The 16665-nt window shown below is 43.7% G+C and overlaps 1 protein-coding gene across 2 annotated transcripts in view; it reads left to right on the top strand.

Moving 5' to 3' along the window:
* The window catches only part of DPYSL3 (dihydropyrimidinase like 3), a 179697-nt gene that overhangs the window by 140068 nt on the left and 22964 nt on the right, over positions 1–16665 (top strand). For both annotated transcript variants that reach the window (XM_075344609.1, XM_075344610.1), the window contains exons 4-7: positions 708–872; positions 7353–7414; positions 7698–7778; positions 12591–12659. In XM_075344609.1, the coding sequence (XP_075200724.1) occupies positions 708–872; positions 7353–7414; positions 7698–7778; positions 12591–12659 (377 nt within the window). The remainder of the gene's footprint in view (positions 1–707; positions 873–7352; positions 7415–7697; positions 7779–12590; positions 12660–16665) is intronic.

The following is a 16665-nucleotide window of genomic DNA, read 5'->3' as shown; positions in this document are numbered from 1 at the left end:
CGGAGGGGCGGAGATGAGCAGGATGTAAACATCCTGCCCACCTCCTTCCTTCCGCATATCCTACGGAAGCCGCAGTGAGGCCGGTAGGAGACGTTCCTCGCTCCTGCGACTTCACACACAGCGATGTGTGCTGCCGCAGGAGCGAGGAACAACATCGGACCGTCGCGTCAGCGTAATCATGGATTACGCCGACGCTGCACCGATGATACGATTACGACGCTTTTGCGCTCGTTAATCGTATCATCCAGCCTTTACACACTGCGATGTCACATGCGATGCCGGAAGTGCGTCATTTTCAATTTGACCCCACCGACATCGCACCTGCGATGTCGCAGTGTGCAAAGTGCCCCTTAGTTTTACGTTCATGGCGGCAATAGATAAACGGTCATCTTGTTCATACTGCAGCCACCATAGGTGTCATTATATAGCACCAGGTCCCTTGGTCACAGCATGAACGTGCTGACACCTGATGATTCTACTCATACTCCTGTTGTCAGAAAAAGAATTCTAATATATTTCGGACGCAGTAGAGAATCTGATGACACAATGGCTAGTTCTCCTCTGTGAAGGTGAATGTGATTGTGTATGGTGAAATTGAGTCAAACGCTTGGATAATGGCTACTTCTTGTGTGGTCAGCTTTAAGAATTAATACTAGAGAAGAATGTATGCCAGTCATTAACACATTTCTTTTTTACTTCTTTTTTAGTGGACCATGTCATCCCAGAGCCAGAATCCAGTGTCATTGAAGCTTTTGAGAAGTGGAGAGAGTGGGCTGATGGGAAGGCCTGCTGCGACTATTCTCTGCATGTAGACCTCACCCACTGGAACGACAGCGTGAGACAAGAAGTGGAATCACTAGTGAAGCAGAAAGGTGCTGCCACATGGCTTATCTTCTAGTGATAGCTGCAAATCAGCACGGTCTTATGTTATCAAGTTATTGACATGGAGAATATCAGGCTATGGCCCTGTGCGCACTAGAAAATGGAACTTTCTTAAAGGCCACTTCACACATAACGAGATCGCTAATGACATTGTTGCTACATCACAGTTTCTGTGACGAAACAACAACTTCACCAGAGATATTGTTATGTTTGACACGTACCAACGATCCGCCCCCTGCTGTGAGATCGTTGGTTGTTGCCGAATGTCCTGGGCCATTTTTTGCTGGTTGCAGTCCTGCTGGGCAGGATGAACCTGTATGTTTGACACCTACCAACGATCTTGTTAATGACCTAGATGAGAACTTAAAGTTAAAGTTAAAGGCGTATAGTTGCGTCACCTTTTTCGCGCCCCCTCTACAGCAATTGGTTGTCGCTGAGAACAGTAAGCAAACACTCGGGAACGACGGAGGGATGAATCCGGGTGCAGATGCAGCTTCGATCCGAAAAGCAAGCAAGCAACCGGGAATAAAGTACGAATGAATCCGGGTGGAGTTGCAGGTTCTATCCTCAAAGCAAGGCTCAAAAAGGGACAAAGGATGAAGCGATACAAAGTTGCCTTCTAGGCCGGCCGCCTAATCAGAACGCAGTATTGGCCACCAATCGGCGCAGAGGGGTGTGGAAAAGGCGACGTATATGCATGCCTACGTGGCTTACAGCGTCAAACCCTACGCTCCTATTCGAGGTCGGAATTGTTACATAGTTGCTGTGTGACAGGGTCCCAACGACCAATGAGCTCATTATACAAGTCGCTGCATCGTTACTAAAGTCGTTGGGAAAATGACTGTGTGACATCTCACCAACAATTTCACCAACGATTTAACAACGATCCGGAAACTGTGACGTAGTAACTATCTCGTTAACGATCTCGTTATGTGTGACTGGACCTTAAGAAATATTCCGGACCCTCTGAAAGATTACCGCACCCGCGGTAAAAAACCGCAGAAAACTTACCCGAAAACCGCATGTGGTTTTACCGCGATTTGCCGCGGTATTGCTACGGTTTTTCTGCGGGTTTTTCCCTGCGTTTTTTTTACCATTATCTATGGCAAAAACCGCAGGTACCTGCGGAAAAGAAGTGACATGCAATTCTTTTTGCTGCAGAAAACATGCAGCAAAACCTGTTGGTGAAAAAAAACGCAGTGTGCACACAGCATTTTATTTTTACCATAGGTTTTGCTGGGGAAGGACTGCAGCAAGGTTATAAACATTTTTTGCAGCAAAACATGCAGCAAAACCATGGTAAAAAACGCAGCTTGCGCACAGGGCCTAAGGCTGGTTTGATGTCCATCTTAAAAGCCCAATGAATCCCATTGACTTTAATGGGATCAATCTCCAGTTCCAACAGTGAGAGAACATGCATGCACCTCTCTCTATATTCACTGCTAGAATGGTTCTGAATACAAGCAATATTTGTTAGAACTCTGTGTGTGTGTGTGTGTGTGTGTGTGTGTGTGTTTGTGTATATGTATATGCGTGGACATGTAGATATATTATAATGTATTTTGTGTGTGTATATATATATTACAGTACAGACAAAGTTTGGACACACCTTCTCATTCAAAGAGTTTTCTTTATCTTCTGAAAACTGTAGATTCACATAGAAGGCATCAAAACTATGAATTGAAACATGTGGAATGAAATACTTAAATTGTGAAACAACTGAAAATATGTCTTATATTCTAGGTTCTTCAAAGTAGCCACCTTTTACTTTCATTACTACTTTTCACACTCTTGGCATTCTCTTAATGAGCTTCAAGAGGTAGTCACCGGAAATGGTTTTCCAAGAGTCTTGAAGGAGTTCCCAGAGATGTGCTTAGCACTTGTTGGCCCTTTTGCCTTCACTCTGCGGTCCAGCTCACCCCAAACCATCTCGAGTGGGTTCAGGTCTGGTGACTGTGGAGGCCAGGTCATCTGGCGTACCACCCCATCACTCTCCTTCTTAGTCAAATAGCCCTTACACAGCCTGGAGGTGTGTGTTGGGGTGATTGTCCCGTTGAAAAATAAATGATGGTCCAACTAAATGCAAACCGGATGGGATAGCATGCCGCTGAAAGATGCTGTGGTAGCCATGCTGGTTCAGTATGCCTTCAATTTTGAATAAATTCCCAACAGTCTCACCAGCAAAGCACCCCCACACCATCACACCTCCTCCGCCATGCTTCACGGTGGGAACCAGGCATGTAGAGTCCATCCGTTCACCTTTTCTACAAAGACCCGGTGGTTGGATCCAAAGATCTCAAATTTGGACTCATCAGACCAAAGCACAGATTTCCACTGGTCTAATGTCCATTCCTTGTGTTCTTTAGCCCAAACAAGTCTCTTCTGCTTGTTGCCTGTCCTTTGCAGTGGTTTCCTAGCATCCTAGCATCTATTTTACCATGAAGGCCTGCTGCACAAAGTCTCCTATTAACAGTTGTTCTAGGGATGAGAAGGTGTGTCCAAACATTTGGTCTGTACAGTGTGTGTGCGTGTATGTATGTGTGTGTGTGTGTGTGTGTGTGTGTGTGTGTATATGTATGTGTGTATATGTATGTATGTATGTGTATGTATGTATGCATGTGTGTGTGTATATACAGTTAGGTCCAGAAATATTTGGACAGTGACACAAGTTTTGTTATTTTAGCTGTTTACAAAAACATGTTCAGAAATACAATTATATATATAATATGGGCTGAAAGTGCACACTCCCAGCTGCAATATGAGAGTTTTCACATCCAAATCGGAGAAAGGGTTTAGGAATCATAGCTCTGTAATGCATAGCCTCCTCTTTTTCAAGGGACCAAAAGTAATTGGACAAGGGACTCTAAGGGCTGCAATTAACTCTGAAGGCGTCTCCCTCATTAACCTGTAATCAATGAAGTAGTTAAAAGGTCTGGGGTTGATTACAGGTGTGTGGTTTTGCATTTGGAAGCTGTTGCTGTGACCAGACAACATGTGGTCTAAGGAACTCTCAATTGAGGTGAAGCAGAACATCCTGAGGCTGAAAAAAAAGAAAAAATCCATCAGAGAGATAGCAGACATGCTTGGAGTAGCAAAATCAACAGTCGGGTACATTCTGAGAAAAAAGGAAGTGACTGGTGAGCTTGGGAACTCAAAAAGGCCTGGGCGTCCACGGATGACAACAGTGGTGGATGATCGCCGCATACTTTCTTTGGTGAAGAAGAACCCGTTCACAACATCAACTGAAGTCCAGAACACTCTCAGTGAAGTAGGTGTATCTGTCTCTAAGTCAACAGTAAAGAGAAGACTCCATGAAAATAAATACAAAGGGTTCACATCTAGATGCAAACCATTCATCAATTCCAAAAATAGACAGGCCAGAGTTAAATTTGCTGAAAAACACCTCATGAAGCCAGCTCAGTTCTGGAAAAGTATTCTATGGACAGATGAGACAAAGATCAACCTGTACCAGAATGATGGGAAGAAAAAAGTTTGGAGAAGAAAGGGAACGGCACATGATCCAAGGCACACCACATCCTCTGTAAAACATGGTGGAGGCAACATGATGGCATGGGCATGCATGGCTTTCAATGGCACTGGGTCACTTGTGTTTATTGATGACATAACAGCAGACAAGAGTAGCCGGATGAATTCTGAAGTGTACCAGGATATACTTTCAGCCCAGATTCAGCCAAATGCCGCAAAGTTGATCGGACGGCGCTTCATAGTACAGATGGACAATGACCCCAAGCATACAGCCAAAGCTACCCAGGAGTTCATGAGTGCAAAAAGTGGAACATTCTGCAATGGCCAAGTCAATCACCAGATCTTAACCCAATTGAGCATGCATTTCACTTGCTCAAATCCAGACTTAAGACGGAAAGACCCACAAACAAGCAAGACCTGAAGGCTGCGGCTGTAAAGGCCTGGCAAAACATTAAGAAGGAGGAAACTCAGCGTTTGGTGATGTCCATGGGTTCCAGACTTAAGGCAGTGTTGCCTCCAAAGGATTCGCAACAAAATATTGAAAATAAAAATATTTTGTTTGGGTTTGGTTTATTTGTCCAATTACTTTTGACCTCCTAAAATGTGGAGTGTTTGTAAAGAAATGTGTACAATTCCTACAATTTCTATCAGATATTTTTGTTCAAACCTTCAAATTAAACGTTACAATCTGCACTTGAATTCTGTTGTAGAGGTTTCATTTCAAATCCAATGTGGTGGCATGCAGAGCCCAACTCGCGAAAATTGTGTCACTGTCCAAATATTTCTGGACCTAACTGTATATATATATATATATATATATATATATATATATATAATCAGTGCCTACAAGTAGTATTCAACCCCTTGCAGATTTAGCAGGTTTGATAAGATGCAAATAAGTTAGAGCCTGCAAACTTCAAACAAGAGCAGGATTTATTAACAGATGCATACATCTTACAAACCAACAAGTTATGTTGCTCAGTTAAATTTTAATAAATTTTCAACATAAAAGTGTGGGTCAATTATTATTCAACCCCTAGGTTTAATATTTTGTGGAATAACCCTTGTTTGCAATTACAGCTAATAATCGTCTTTTATAAGACCTGATCAGGCCGGCACAGGTCTCTGGAGTTATCTTGGCCCACTCCTCCATGCAGATCTTCACCAAGTTATCTAGGTTCTTTGGATGTCTCATGTGGACTTTAATCTTGAGCTCCTTCTACAAGTTTTCAATTGGGTTAAGGTCAGGAGACTGACTAGGCCACTGCAACACCTTGATTTTTTCCCTCTTGAACCAGGCCTTGGTTTTCTTGGCTCTGTGCTTTGGGTCGTTGTCTTGTTGGAAGATGAAATGACGACCCATCTTAAGATCCTTAATGGAGGAGCGGAGGTTCTTGGCCAAAATCTCCAGGTAGGCCGTGCTATCCATCTTCCCATGGATGCGGACCAGATGGCCAGGCCCCTTAGCTGAGAAACAGCCCCACAGCATGATGCTGCCACCACCATGCTTGACTGTAGGGATGGTATTCTTGGGGTCGTATGCAGTGCCATCCAGTCTCCAAACGTCACGTGTGTGGTTGGCATCAAAGATCTCGATCTTGGTCTCATCAGACCAGAAAACCTTGAACCAGTCTGTCTCAGAGTCCTCCAAGTGATCATGAGCAAACTGTAGACGAGCCTTGACATGACGCTTTGAAAGTAAAGGTACCTTACGGGCTCGTCTGGAACGGAGACCATTGCGGTGGAGTACGTTACTTATGGTATTGACTGAAACCAATGTCCCCACTGCCATGAGATCTTCCCGGAGCTCCTTCCTTGTTGTCCTTGGGTTAGCCTTGACTCTTCGGACAAGCCTAGCCTCGGCACGGGTGGAAACTTTCAAAGGCTGTCCAGGCCGTGGAAGGCTAACAGTAGTTCCATAAGCCTTCCACTTCCGGATGATGCTCCCAACAGTGGAAACAGGTAGGCCCAACTCCTTGGAAAGGGTTTTGTACCCCTTGCCAGCCTTGTGACCCTCCATGATCTTGTCTCTGATGGCCTTGGAATGCTCCTTTGTCTTTCCCATGTTGACCAAGTATGAGTGCTGTTCACAAGTTTGGGGAGGGTCTTAATTAGTCAGAAAAGGCTGGAAAAAGAGATAATTAATCCAAACATGTGAAGCTCATTGTTCTTTGTGCCTGAAATACTTCTTAATACTTTAGGGGAACCAAACAGAATTCTTGTGGTTTGAGGGGTTGAATAATAAATGACCCTCTGAATAAACTTTTCACAATTTAAAAAAAAAAAAATAAAAAAAGAAATAACATTCTTTTTTGCTGCAGTGCATTTCACACTTCCAGGCTGATCTACAGTCCAAATGTCACAATGCCAAGTTAATTCCGAATGTGTAAATCTGCAGGGGGTTGAATACTACTTGTAGGCACTGTGTGTGTGTGTGTGTGTGTGTGTGTGTGTGTATATATATATATATATATATATATATATATATATAAAAAGTTGCTCCACTGATATTATGGCACCTATTTCTTGTGTTTGGGTCTGTTGCCATGTAATCTTGTACCAAGCCCTCAAAATAAAATTCTCACTTGCAGTACCAGTCTGCTGCAAGTGAATGAACCTGTGTTTTCCCTTGTCAGCATGCCCAGGCTTCCCGTTTCCAAGCCCATAATTCCTGTATCTGAGGAGGTGATAATGACTTGTATGTTCTGCCATAAATGTGTTATTTTAAGCCCACTTTCAGTTTATTAGCGTCCTAGTGCAGGGACCTTCCGTCTGGTATATCTCTCCTGCCCGCTCTCTTTAGCTCGGTTTCTCTAGCGTTAGATACTTGGTAGCGATGCCAAACACGAGCTTTCCTTACATGTTGAAGTTCTGCAGCCAACTCCTTCCATTCCACAGGAGTGTAATAATTATCACATGTCCCTTGCTATAACACAGGAAAAATCTGACACTGACTTTCCATCTTTGCTTTCTTTAATTTCCAGGTGTTAACTCTTTCATGGTTTACATGGCCTACAAAGATATGTATCAGATGTCCAACACCGAGGTAAATGCTATTGGATTTCCTTCCTCCCTGGACTGTAATCCAGATATGTGAACATTTTTCTTATCTTAGCTTGTGTCTGTTGGAAACCAGGCCGTGGTCTGGAGAATTACTATGTGTTTACAAGTTTGACCCAATATGAAGGGACCTGTCTTGTCTCTCCTATATACTGTTTATTCGTGTAATGGCGTCACAGCTGTCATACAATCTCCAAAAAGTCCTGCTTTTGTAATAAACAAGAACATTTTGTGTTTTCAAAGCCGACATTCTGATGTGTATCTTTCAGCTCTACGAGATCTTTACTTTCCTCGGAGGCATGGGGGCTATTGCTCAGGTTCACGCTGAGAATGGAGACATCATTGCCCAGGTAAGTGACTACACCCAATGTACTAACAGCAGTGGGGAACATGTGTACAATAATACAGTGGAACCTTGGATAACGAGCATAATTGGTTCCGGGAGTGTGCTCTTAAACCAAGTTACTCTTATATCAAAGCAAATTTTCCCATAGGAAATAGTTGAAACGCAGACAATTTGTTCCACAACCCAAAAACATTTACTGTATTTATAGAAACTTATTACAGTAATACAAAATAATGTACTGTATTCATATAAAGTTATTACAGTGCACTAATACAGAATACTGTACAGTAAAAACATATGAAACAAATTAAACTGTACGTTGGCTTACAATAGAATTGTTGGTGTGCGGGAGGTGCTGTACAAGCAATGAGCTGCACTGGTTAGCCGAGAGTACAATACTGTATCCACAAATGCAAATTGATATGCTATATAGTATATACTGTACTGTTCAATGGTATACAGAACATATGTACAGAAAGTTACCTCCAGAGCGGGTCAAAGCGCGGTGGAAGGATGGAACCGGAAGTGTACCCGGTGGGAATTTGCTCTTATTGCAAAGCATTGCTCTTAAACAAAGTTACATTTTTAGAAAGCTTTGCTTGTCTTGTAAAACGCTCTCAAACCAAGTTACTCTTAAACCAAGGTTCCACTGTACATGGATTTGTAGAGTAGCAACACCTAAAAATACAGAACGTTAAAGGGGTTGTCCACTAACTTAAAATTGATGACCTATCATTAGGATAGTAGAAAGAATGGGGAGGACTGGCACTAATATGTATGTGTGTATATATATATATGTATGTATGTATGTATGTATGTATGTGTATATATATATATATATATATATATATATATATATATATATAATGTATGTTATATGTATATGTCTCAAGATAAACTCCATATGGTCCATAGATAAGGCTAAACATAAATGTAGTAGTGAAGACCGGAAGCCAAAAATGAGCATGTGGCCTTTATGGTATGAACCCTAATTGAAGAAATAGAATGGAGTGAGAGAGCCCCGCACATTACAATAGCTACTGTGGCTTCCTCAAGGGTCCTTAGGATAGGTTATCACTAACAGATCGGTGGCACCTTAAAAGATCAACTGTCATCCTCTCCAGCTGCCGGATATAAGTAGTGTATGGAGTAGACAATGATGGCTCCATAGTCTGTTTAGTGGCCGTTAGAGAGAACTGCAGCTCGGCTTCTCCTCTGTTGAATAGGTGCTGATCTGCAGTTCTGGGCAGCAGCGGCTACACATTGATCAGAGCTGTGCCGTTCAGCTCCATTCAGTATTTGCATATTGGTTTTGTCAGAGCTACTAACAGCTGATCCAGGGAGGTGCCAGGTGTCAATTCCCACCAATCTGATATTAATGACCTATCCTAAAGCTAGTTCATCAATTTTATATACCTAGATATCACTTTTAATGCTATGGTATTTATCCAGATGACAAAAACTCTGAAGATGCAGTTACTATATGTTATATGTGTCATGTTAAGGGGAAACTATGCTCCATAGTAATGGAAATCTGAAAAAAATCCATGGTGCAATATCCCATCTTCAAAACCTGCTACCTATTATTTGTAAAATTATCATTTTCACAAATCCATCCATGCCCTCTAACTTGCTCTTCTAATTTGCCTTCTCATTATTGTGTAGTAATGAATGCCATGTTATCGCTGCTGTTACAGTAAAGAATCTACATCTGTGATGGATGTAAGATTTTCTTATCTATGTAGTGGTTCCTCCTTGACTTGGTTACAGGCCTAGGTATAACTCAAGCTAGTCGATCTATATACTCTCAATTCACATATTTGTACATGGTAATGTGATCAGCAATTACCTTAGATGTAGTGTTGAACGGACCCGGATCGGCAAAATCCAGATCCGCACGGTTTGAGCGGCAGATCCGAGTCCGACCCGGACGCGGGATTCCTGGTGCACGATCCGGACGTTTTTTTTTTTGTTTGTTTTTTTTCTCTCTCGCTCACGCTCTCTCTCACTCTCTCTCCTCCCCACTCCCCCAGTGACATATATGGTGCCGGATTCCGGATCGGATCCGGACTTTTCTCAACCCCCCGCGGATCCGCCGGACCCAGATTATTCCCACTCCCCTCAACTCTACTTAGATGACAATAAATATGATTTGAATACACAAAAGCAAGCAGAAGCATTGTAAAATGTATGCACAATGTAAATATACAGCAGTGTCCCTACTAACACACTAATGTAATAAAACAGATGTCAGCCTTCTAACCATCAGATAAGGGTGACCTGGCACTAGTGCGCCACCTCTTACAGGGTGGGACCATCAGGGCAAAGCAGAGAAACAAATATGTGCTACGCAGAACTACATCGTCCAGATCAAAGAGAGCCCATAAATGTAACATATATCTTGGGCTTTAAAGCTACAAATTAAGTAAAATATGTTGAATTACTTTCCTAAATAAAGAAACCATCCTAATCCCACTGCATTACATCAGTGAAATAAGTTTACTAAGCTCAGTTTTCCATAAACAGACTATATATATATTTAGGGATTTGATGGTGACCATTTCATAAGACTCTCGCTTTCATAACATGGGATTGCTATGATGAAAGGAGTCAGTTTTGGCCGCTGTGTCAATAAAATCTTTACCAGAATCCCTTCCAAACGCTGAACTGCAGTTGTTGGCTCTCCTTCATGTATCCCTTTTAATTGATACAAAATGTTAGCAAGAGGTCAGGAATGCAAAATGGAGAGGATGAAGTCATTGAACTAAAAATCTGCTCCCTGAAGAAAGGAAAGAACATTTACAGAGATTAGAAACTGAGCTTAGACTCCAGCATAGTGGGAATTGTGGGCAGAAGAGGAGACAACGGTACATGGACTTACAACACGTAACCCAGAAAAAAGATGCTTCTGCTCACATGCCTATTTTGGCTCCGTCCCTTTGTATTGATGTAGATGGTGCGGAGTGTTGTAATACTTTATAGGGAAAAGACTTTTCTCTTGTGACATTTTTATATTGTAAACTGCGCATTCATTTTAGATTCTGATCCAAAAATTATGTTGTCACACGGAGTTTTGTACAGACTGACTGTCATGGCGGCAATGGGCACTCTTCAAATTGTAGATTCTGACACTCCACCTGATCGGATTCTCTGGTGTCTCGGATCAACACAGGCAGACTCAAACATCAACCTGCTGTGTGTTGATTCATAGGCAGGCTAGCAAGAGTTAATCTCTGCTGGTCTGCTTGCTCTTTTGATCACGTGTTTTGGGGAGGAAAATCACATCTGCTCTCCTCCTATTTATGCTGGTTGAATCCTTCCACCCATGCCAGCTATAGTTTCTTTGTTGGTCTGTGAGCTGTGGTATCCCAGACTAAAAGGTGCTTTACACGCTGCGACATCGCTAACGATATATCGTCGGGGTCACGGTGTTTGTGACGCACATCCGGCGTCGTTAGCGACATCGCAGCGTGTGACACCTCTGAGCGACCTAAACGATCGCAAAAGAGGTAAAAATCGTTGGTATTGGAGAGGTCGCTCCAACACCAAAAATGTTGACAGGTGAGTAGCGAGGTTGTTTGTCGTTCCTGTGGCAGCACACATCGCTATGTGTGACACCGCAGGAACGACGAACATCTCCTTACCTGCCTCCACCGGCAATGAGAAAGGAAGGAGGTGGGCGGGATGTTTGTTCCGCTCATCTCTGCCCCTCCTCTGCTATTGGGCGGCCACTTAGTGATAACGCTATGACGCCAAACGAACTGCCCCCCTTAGAAAGGAGGCGGTTCGCCGGTCACAGCGACGTCACTAGGCAAGTAAGTGTGTGACGGGTGTAAGCGATGTTGTGCGACTCGGGCAGCGATGTGCCCGTGACGCACAACCGACGTGGGCGGGTACGCTCGTTAGCGATATTGGTACCGATATCGCAGCTTGTAAAGTACCCTTTACTGGTGAAAATTGTGCTTATTGCGGTGTGGAGTTTACCCCTGTAGCTTCCTTTCAGGTTCTAATTTTCCTCCTGAATCTCTTATTGTCTTAACCTTTGTGTATGCATGCTGTGTGACAGAGTTTTGTTTTTCCCTTGTTTGTCTTTATCTGGGGGCTTCATCACACTCTTGTCCAGTTTCTCCCTGGGGGTAGGGAGAGAGGAAATCAGATCAGGACAGGTCAGGAGCAGGGCCAAGAATGAGACTCGGGATGCTCCACCATCAGGAGTATCCTTGAGGTCATGAATAGCATAGGGTCCACTAGCTTGAGGGACAGCTTATGAGCCACAGTCATCATGACACATGTATTCTTGCTGAAAGATAAAACATAAAATATCAAACTTATTTAACTTTGACATTTAATGTCTTCTACTTTTCCTGAAAGTTACTGCAAAAAAATAATTATTTTAAGATACTTATTTATAGATAATGACTTTTTTATTTTTGGAACTTTGAAACATTGCTGTACTTATCATATTGATGTTGTGGTGAAACCTCCATCTGCTGCATATTCTGCGCTACCTTAAAATATAAAACATTATAAATAATATTAAAAGGGAATAAAAAGTTATTCACTCCTGCTTCTTGGAGTCATATACTTAAATAAAAATATTTTTTCTACTGATCAGTCTCTGTGTCTTAATAGGAAAGATTACCATAGAGAGAGGAGTGTGGCAGTGCTATTGGGAAGGATTGCTATAAAGAGAGGAAGGTTGCATTGGTATTGCATGGCACCATATGGCTTTGTGTTAAATTTTCTTGCCACTGTTTTACATTCAGACTAGTAAATAAAAACTATAAAATATTAAAAATTCTTGATTCCATTACAGGAACAACAGAGAATGTTGGAAATGGGGATTACAGGACCGGAGGGTCATGTTTTGAGTCGGCCAGAAGAGGTAAGTGACTGTACTAAAGCATAGCATTGTCTGTGCTGTCCTATTTAAAGGTAATATAGGCAAGCCCCCAAAAATATTGCTATATGAGCGTGGTGTTTATAGGTGGAGCGCTCACCTCATGCTCCTCAGAGCAGTGATTGAAGACTGGCTGCTGTGTCTGCCTACACAGTTGTCAGTCCCTATGGGAAGAGCACTCCCTTCATGCTCCACAGAGCAGTGATTTAAAGGCTGGCTGCTGTGTCTGCTTAGGCTGCTTTCACACCTCCGGTTTCTGCAAAGCGGCACAATCCGGCACTTTGCAGGAAAATCGCAACCGTTTTTTTTTGCTGCCGGTTGCGTTTTTCCTGCATAGACTTTTAGTGCCCCATTGTGCCGCATGGCCTTGCGTTCCATCCGGTTTTTGCCACATGCGGCAGATTTAGCCGATGCAGCGGCCGGATGGAACGTTGCCTGGCATGTTTTTTCGTGCGGCAAAAAAAAAAAACCGCATCGCGCCGCATCCGGCCGATGCGGCACATTTTTCAATGCATGCCTATGGCGGCCGGATGCGGCGCGATGTGGCAAAAACCGCATCTGGCTGCCGCATGCGGTTTTTGCCACTGCGCATGCTCAGTAGCATGCCGCAAGTGGCAAAAACCGGACAGGCCGCATGGGAAAAACTTATGCAAAGGATGCTGTGTTTTCACCGCATCCGTTGCATAGATTGCACAGCCGGATTGAGCCGCACAGCTCAAGCCGGATGTGTGAAAGCAGCCTTACACAGTTGTCAGTCCCTATGGGAAGAGCGCTCCCCTCCTGCCCGTCAGAGCAGTGATTAAAGGCTGGCTGCTGTGTCTGCCTACACAGTTATCAGTCCCCTCATGAATACACAGGGTTCATTAAGCCACTAGTTTTTCTATAAGGTTTGTATGCCATATTCCAAGGATGACCCATTGCTCCTAATCTAAAGCCATCCTCGTATACAGGTCGGAGATAAAGAGTTATCAAGACTGGCGCAAAGAAAATGTTGAGTGGTTGGCTTTAAATTCAAATTCAAAAATACTTGTAAAAAATGAAATGTTGGATCTGCGTTACTGTAGGCAATTCCTAATTTTGATAAATGGCCCTCAGTCTTTTCTGGGATTCACTGAAGGTAGCGCCCAAGGCTATGACTGATTACATATATAAAGTCGCTCAATCCTGGACTTTGTGTATTTCTCATACAAGTACTAATGGAATTAAAGCCTCTAAATGTTAACTTTGGGCAGCGTCTAATTGTTGTGGAGCCTAAACAAGTTCTATTTCTGTGCGTCTTCATCCTGTTTGTATCTGGTGCTGATTAACCATTTCCTTGGGCCGATTACTTCTGCGAGGGCAACGTAAGCTACGTAACATAAACCTTAAGCTGGTGTCACACATAACGACGACGACAACGACGTCGCTGCTACGTCACCATTTTCTGTGACGTTGCAGCGACGTCCCGTCGCTATCGCTGTGTGTGACATCCAGCAACGACCTGGCCCCTGCTGTGAGGTCGCCGGTCGTTGCTGAATGTCCAGCTTCATTTTTTGGTCGTCACTCTCCCGCTGTGACACACACATCGCTGTGTGTGACAGCGAGAGAGCGACGAAATGAAGCGAGCAGGAGCCGGCACTGGCAGCTGCGGTAAGCTGTAACCAGCGTAAACATCGGGTAACCAAGGGAAGACCTTTCCCTGGTTACCCGATGTTTACGCTGGTTACCAGCCTCCGCTCTTGCTGCCAGTGCCGGCTCCTGCACTGTGACATGTGGCTGCAGTACGCATCGGGTAATTAACCCGATGTATACTGTAGCAAGGAGAGCAAGGAGCCAGCGCTAAGCAGTGCGCGCGGCTCCCTGCTCTCTGCACTGTGACATGTAGCTGCAGCACACATCGGGTTAATTAACCCGATGTGTACTGTACCTAGGAGAGCAAGGAGCCAGCGCTAAGCGCGGCTCCCTGCTCTCTGCACATGTAGCACAGCGACGTTATGATCGCTGCTTCTGCTGTGTTTGACAGCTAAGCAGCGATCATAACAGCGACTTACAAGGTCGCTGTTACGTCACCGAAAATGGTGACGTAACAGCGACGTCGTTGTCGCTGTCGCTTAGTGTGACACCAGCTTTACTGTACACTACCAGCTACGTTTCCTTAAAGGGCAGAGTAAATAAGCAGATGAAATATATACAAGTGGTAAATAACATATACATGTCACAGAAAAAAACAGGTAAGCAAATCCAGGCAGACAAGCAAACGAGATAAAAAGCAGCACTTGACTGCTAGAATAGGGAATGTTTCATGCCTGTGACAATGTTGGGGCGTGAGCCAATTCTACAGTGTAATGATTATTTTAGTAATGGACAGGAAGTCATATGTAATGAGGAAAAGATGTGCACACGTAGCAGAGCAGCCGGACGCCCAGGGTACAGCGAGCGCAGGAAGTGGGCCTAGCTCTTACTGGACCATTAGGATGGTGCATTTGCCAGGGATTCTTATAAGCTAGCCGTGAGGTCATTAACAGGAGATGCACCGTATTTACAAGCCATAAAAGCTCACAGTCCGGCAGAACGAATGTGAAGGAAGTACATGGCACTGATTGGAAACAGATCAGTAAGTGATCCTATTTACATGAGGATGAAGCGTCTGCATAGCAGCTGTACTTAATGTGGACGTCTCTGTGCAGACAGCCCATGGGCAGGCTTATATGAGGACACCTGCAGACTCCATGTCTATCTCACAGTTCTTAAGTAGTGGAATTAGCCTGTTTTATTTCCACTGTAGTCTACAACCATGTCATTATAAACGATCTATTGTATTGTCATTTTATACATTTAGTGTGAGCAGATTCCCTATAGGCTCAGCCAAAGCATTTTGTAAAGCAGAAGCGTACCAACGCAAAGCCCAATCAGGTCCCTTACCTATCAAGTGCCATTTCTCTAATACTTTTATCTGTGGGGACCGAGCACAGCTGTGTGCCCGTACTAAATCATGCAAATCAAAAAAGTCAATGGAGCCTCTGTTAGGAGTCTCGACACAGAAACTAGCCAGATATCCCACCGGGAAGGACCTAGCCAAGGAGTGGCTCTTTTTAGGAGACCACCATAACCACCATATTAAATGGCCCTTTTAGTCAATATCCAGCTCTTGACGAGTTTAAAGATATGACAAGGGAAATACTAAGGCCAGGTATATCCATCCACAGACAGCTGTTTCGGGGTATTGCCCTTCATTAGTGTGGAGTAGGATTCTGGCCAGGTGGGAGCAATGCCTAGTAGACCAACAAGACAAAACAATCACTGATCTCGGGGAGACCAGCCAGAGAAAACACTGCCGACAGCCAACGAGGTCGCTCAACACCGTGAAATCCTAGCTGCATTGCCCCCTGGGAAATATGCAAATCAAAAAAGTCTGTGGAGCCTCTGTTAGGAGTCTTGACACAGAAACTAGCCAGATATCCCTCCAGACATCCCTTGCATATTTCCCAGGGGGCAATGCACCTAGGATTTCACTGTGTTGAGCGCCCTCGTTGGCTGCCGGCAGTGTTTTCTCTGGCTGGTCTCCCCGAGATCAGTGATGGCTTTGTTTTGCTCGTACTAAATCATGCACATTAATACTGATACAGAACAGATACGGGGAAATTGTTTTTACTTTTCGTTTTCTAATCAATTATTGGCTTTAACCTTATCCGGAAGTAGGACGTAATAACACCTAGGTTGGGTGCGGGAGTATGGAGACTGGCTCAGGACTGAGCCCATACCATGCCCATCAGAAACTGGCATCTGCTTGTAACAGCAACAACCAGAGCTAGATCGCTACAGTTTAACCATTTAAATCACTTACAGCTGCATTTAAATGGGTTTGTTCCACTATAACTGTGCTTTACCACATGCTAAATTGTGGCCAGGTGCTTCATCTGAATGGTTCTATTTCCTCAAAGGAAGGTGCTATAAGATATAGGTGTCCAGAATTTAACAGTTTATTGTGTGGCGTCTGTCACTGTTGAATTCC

The sequence above is a fragment of the Anomaloglossus baeobatrachus genome, chromosome 4 (genome assembly GCF_048569485.1).
Source record: "Anomaloglossus baeobatrachus isolate aAnoBae1 chromosome 4, aAnoBae1.hap1, whole genome shotgun sequence".
Taxonomy (NCBI): Eukaryota; Metazoa; Chordata; class Amphibia; order Anura; family Aromobatidae; genus Anomaloglossus; species Anomaloglossus baeobatrachus.
Note: the sequence above shows the minus strand (reverse complement) of the source record. Positions and strands in the feature narration are given on the sequence as shown.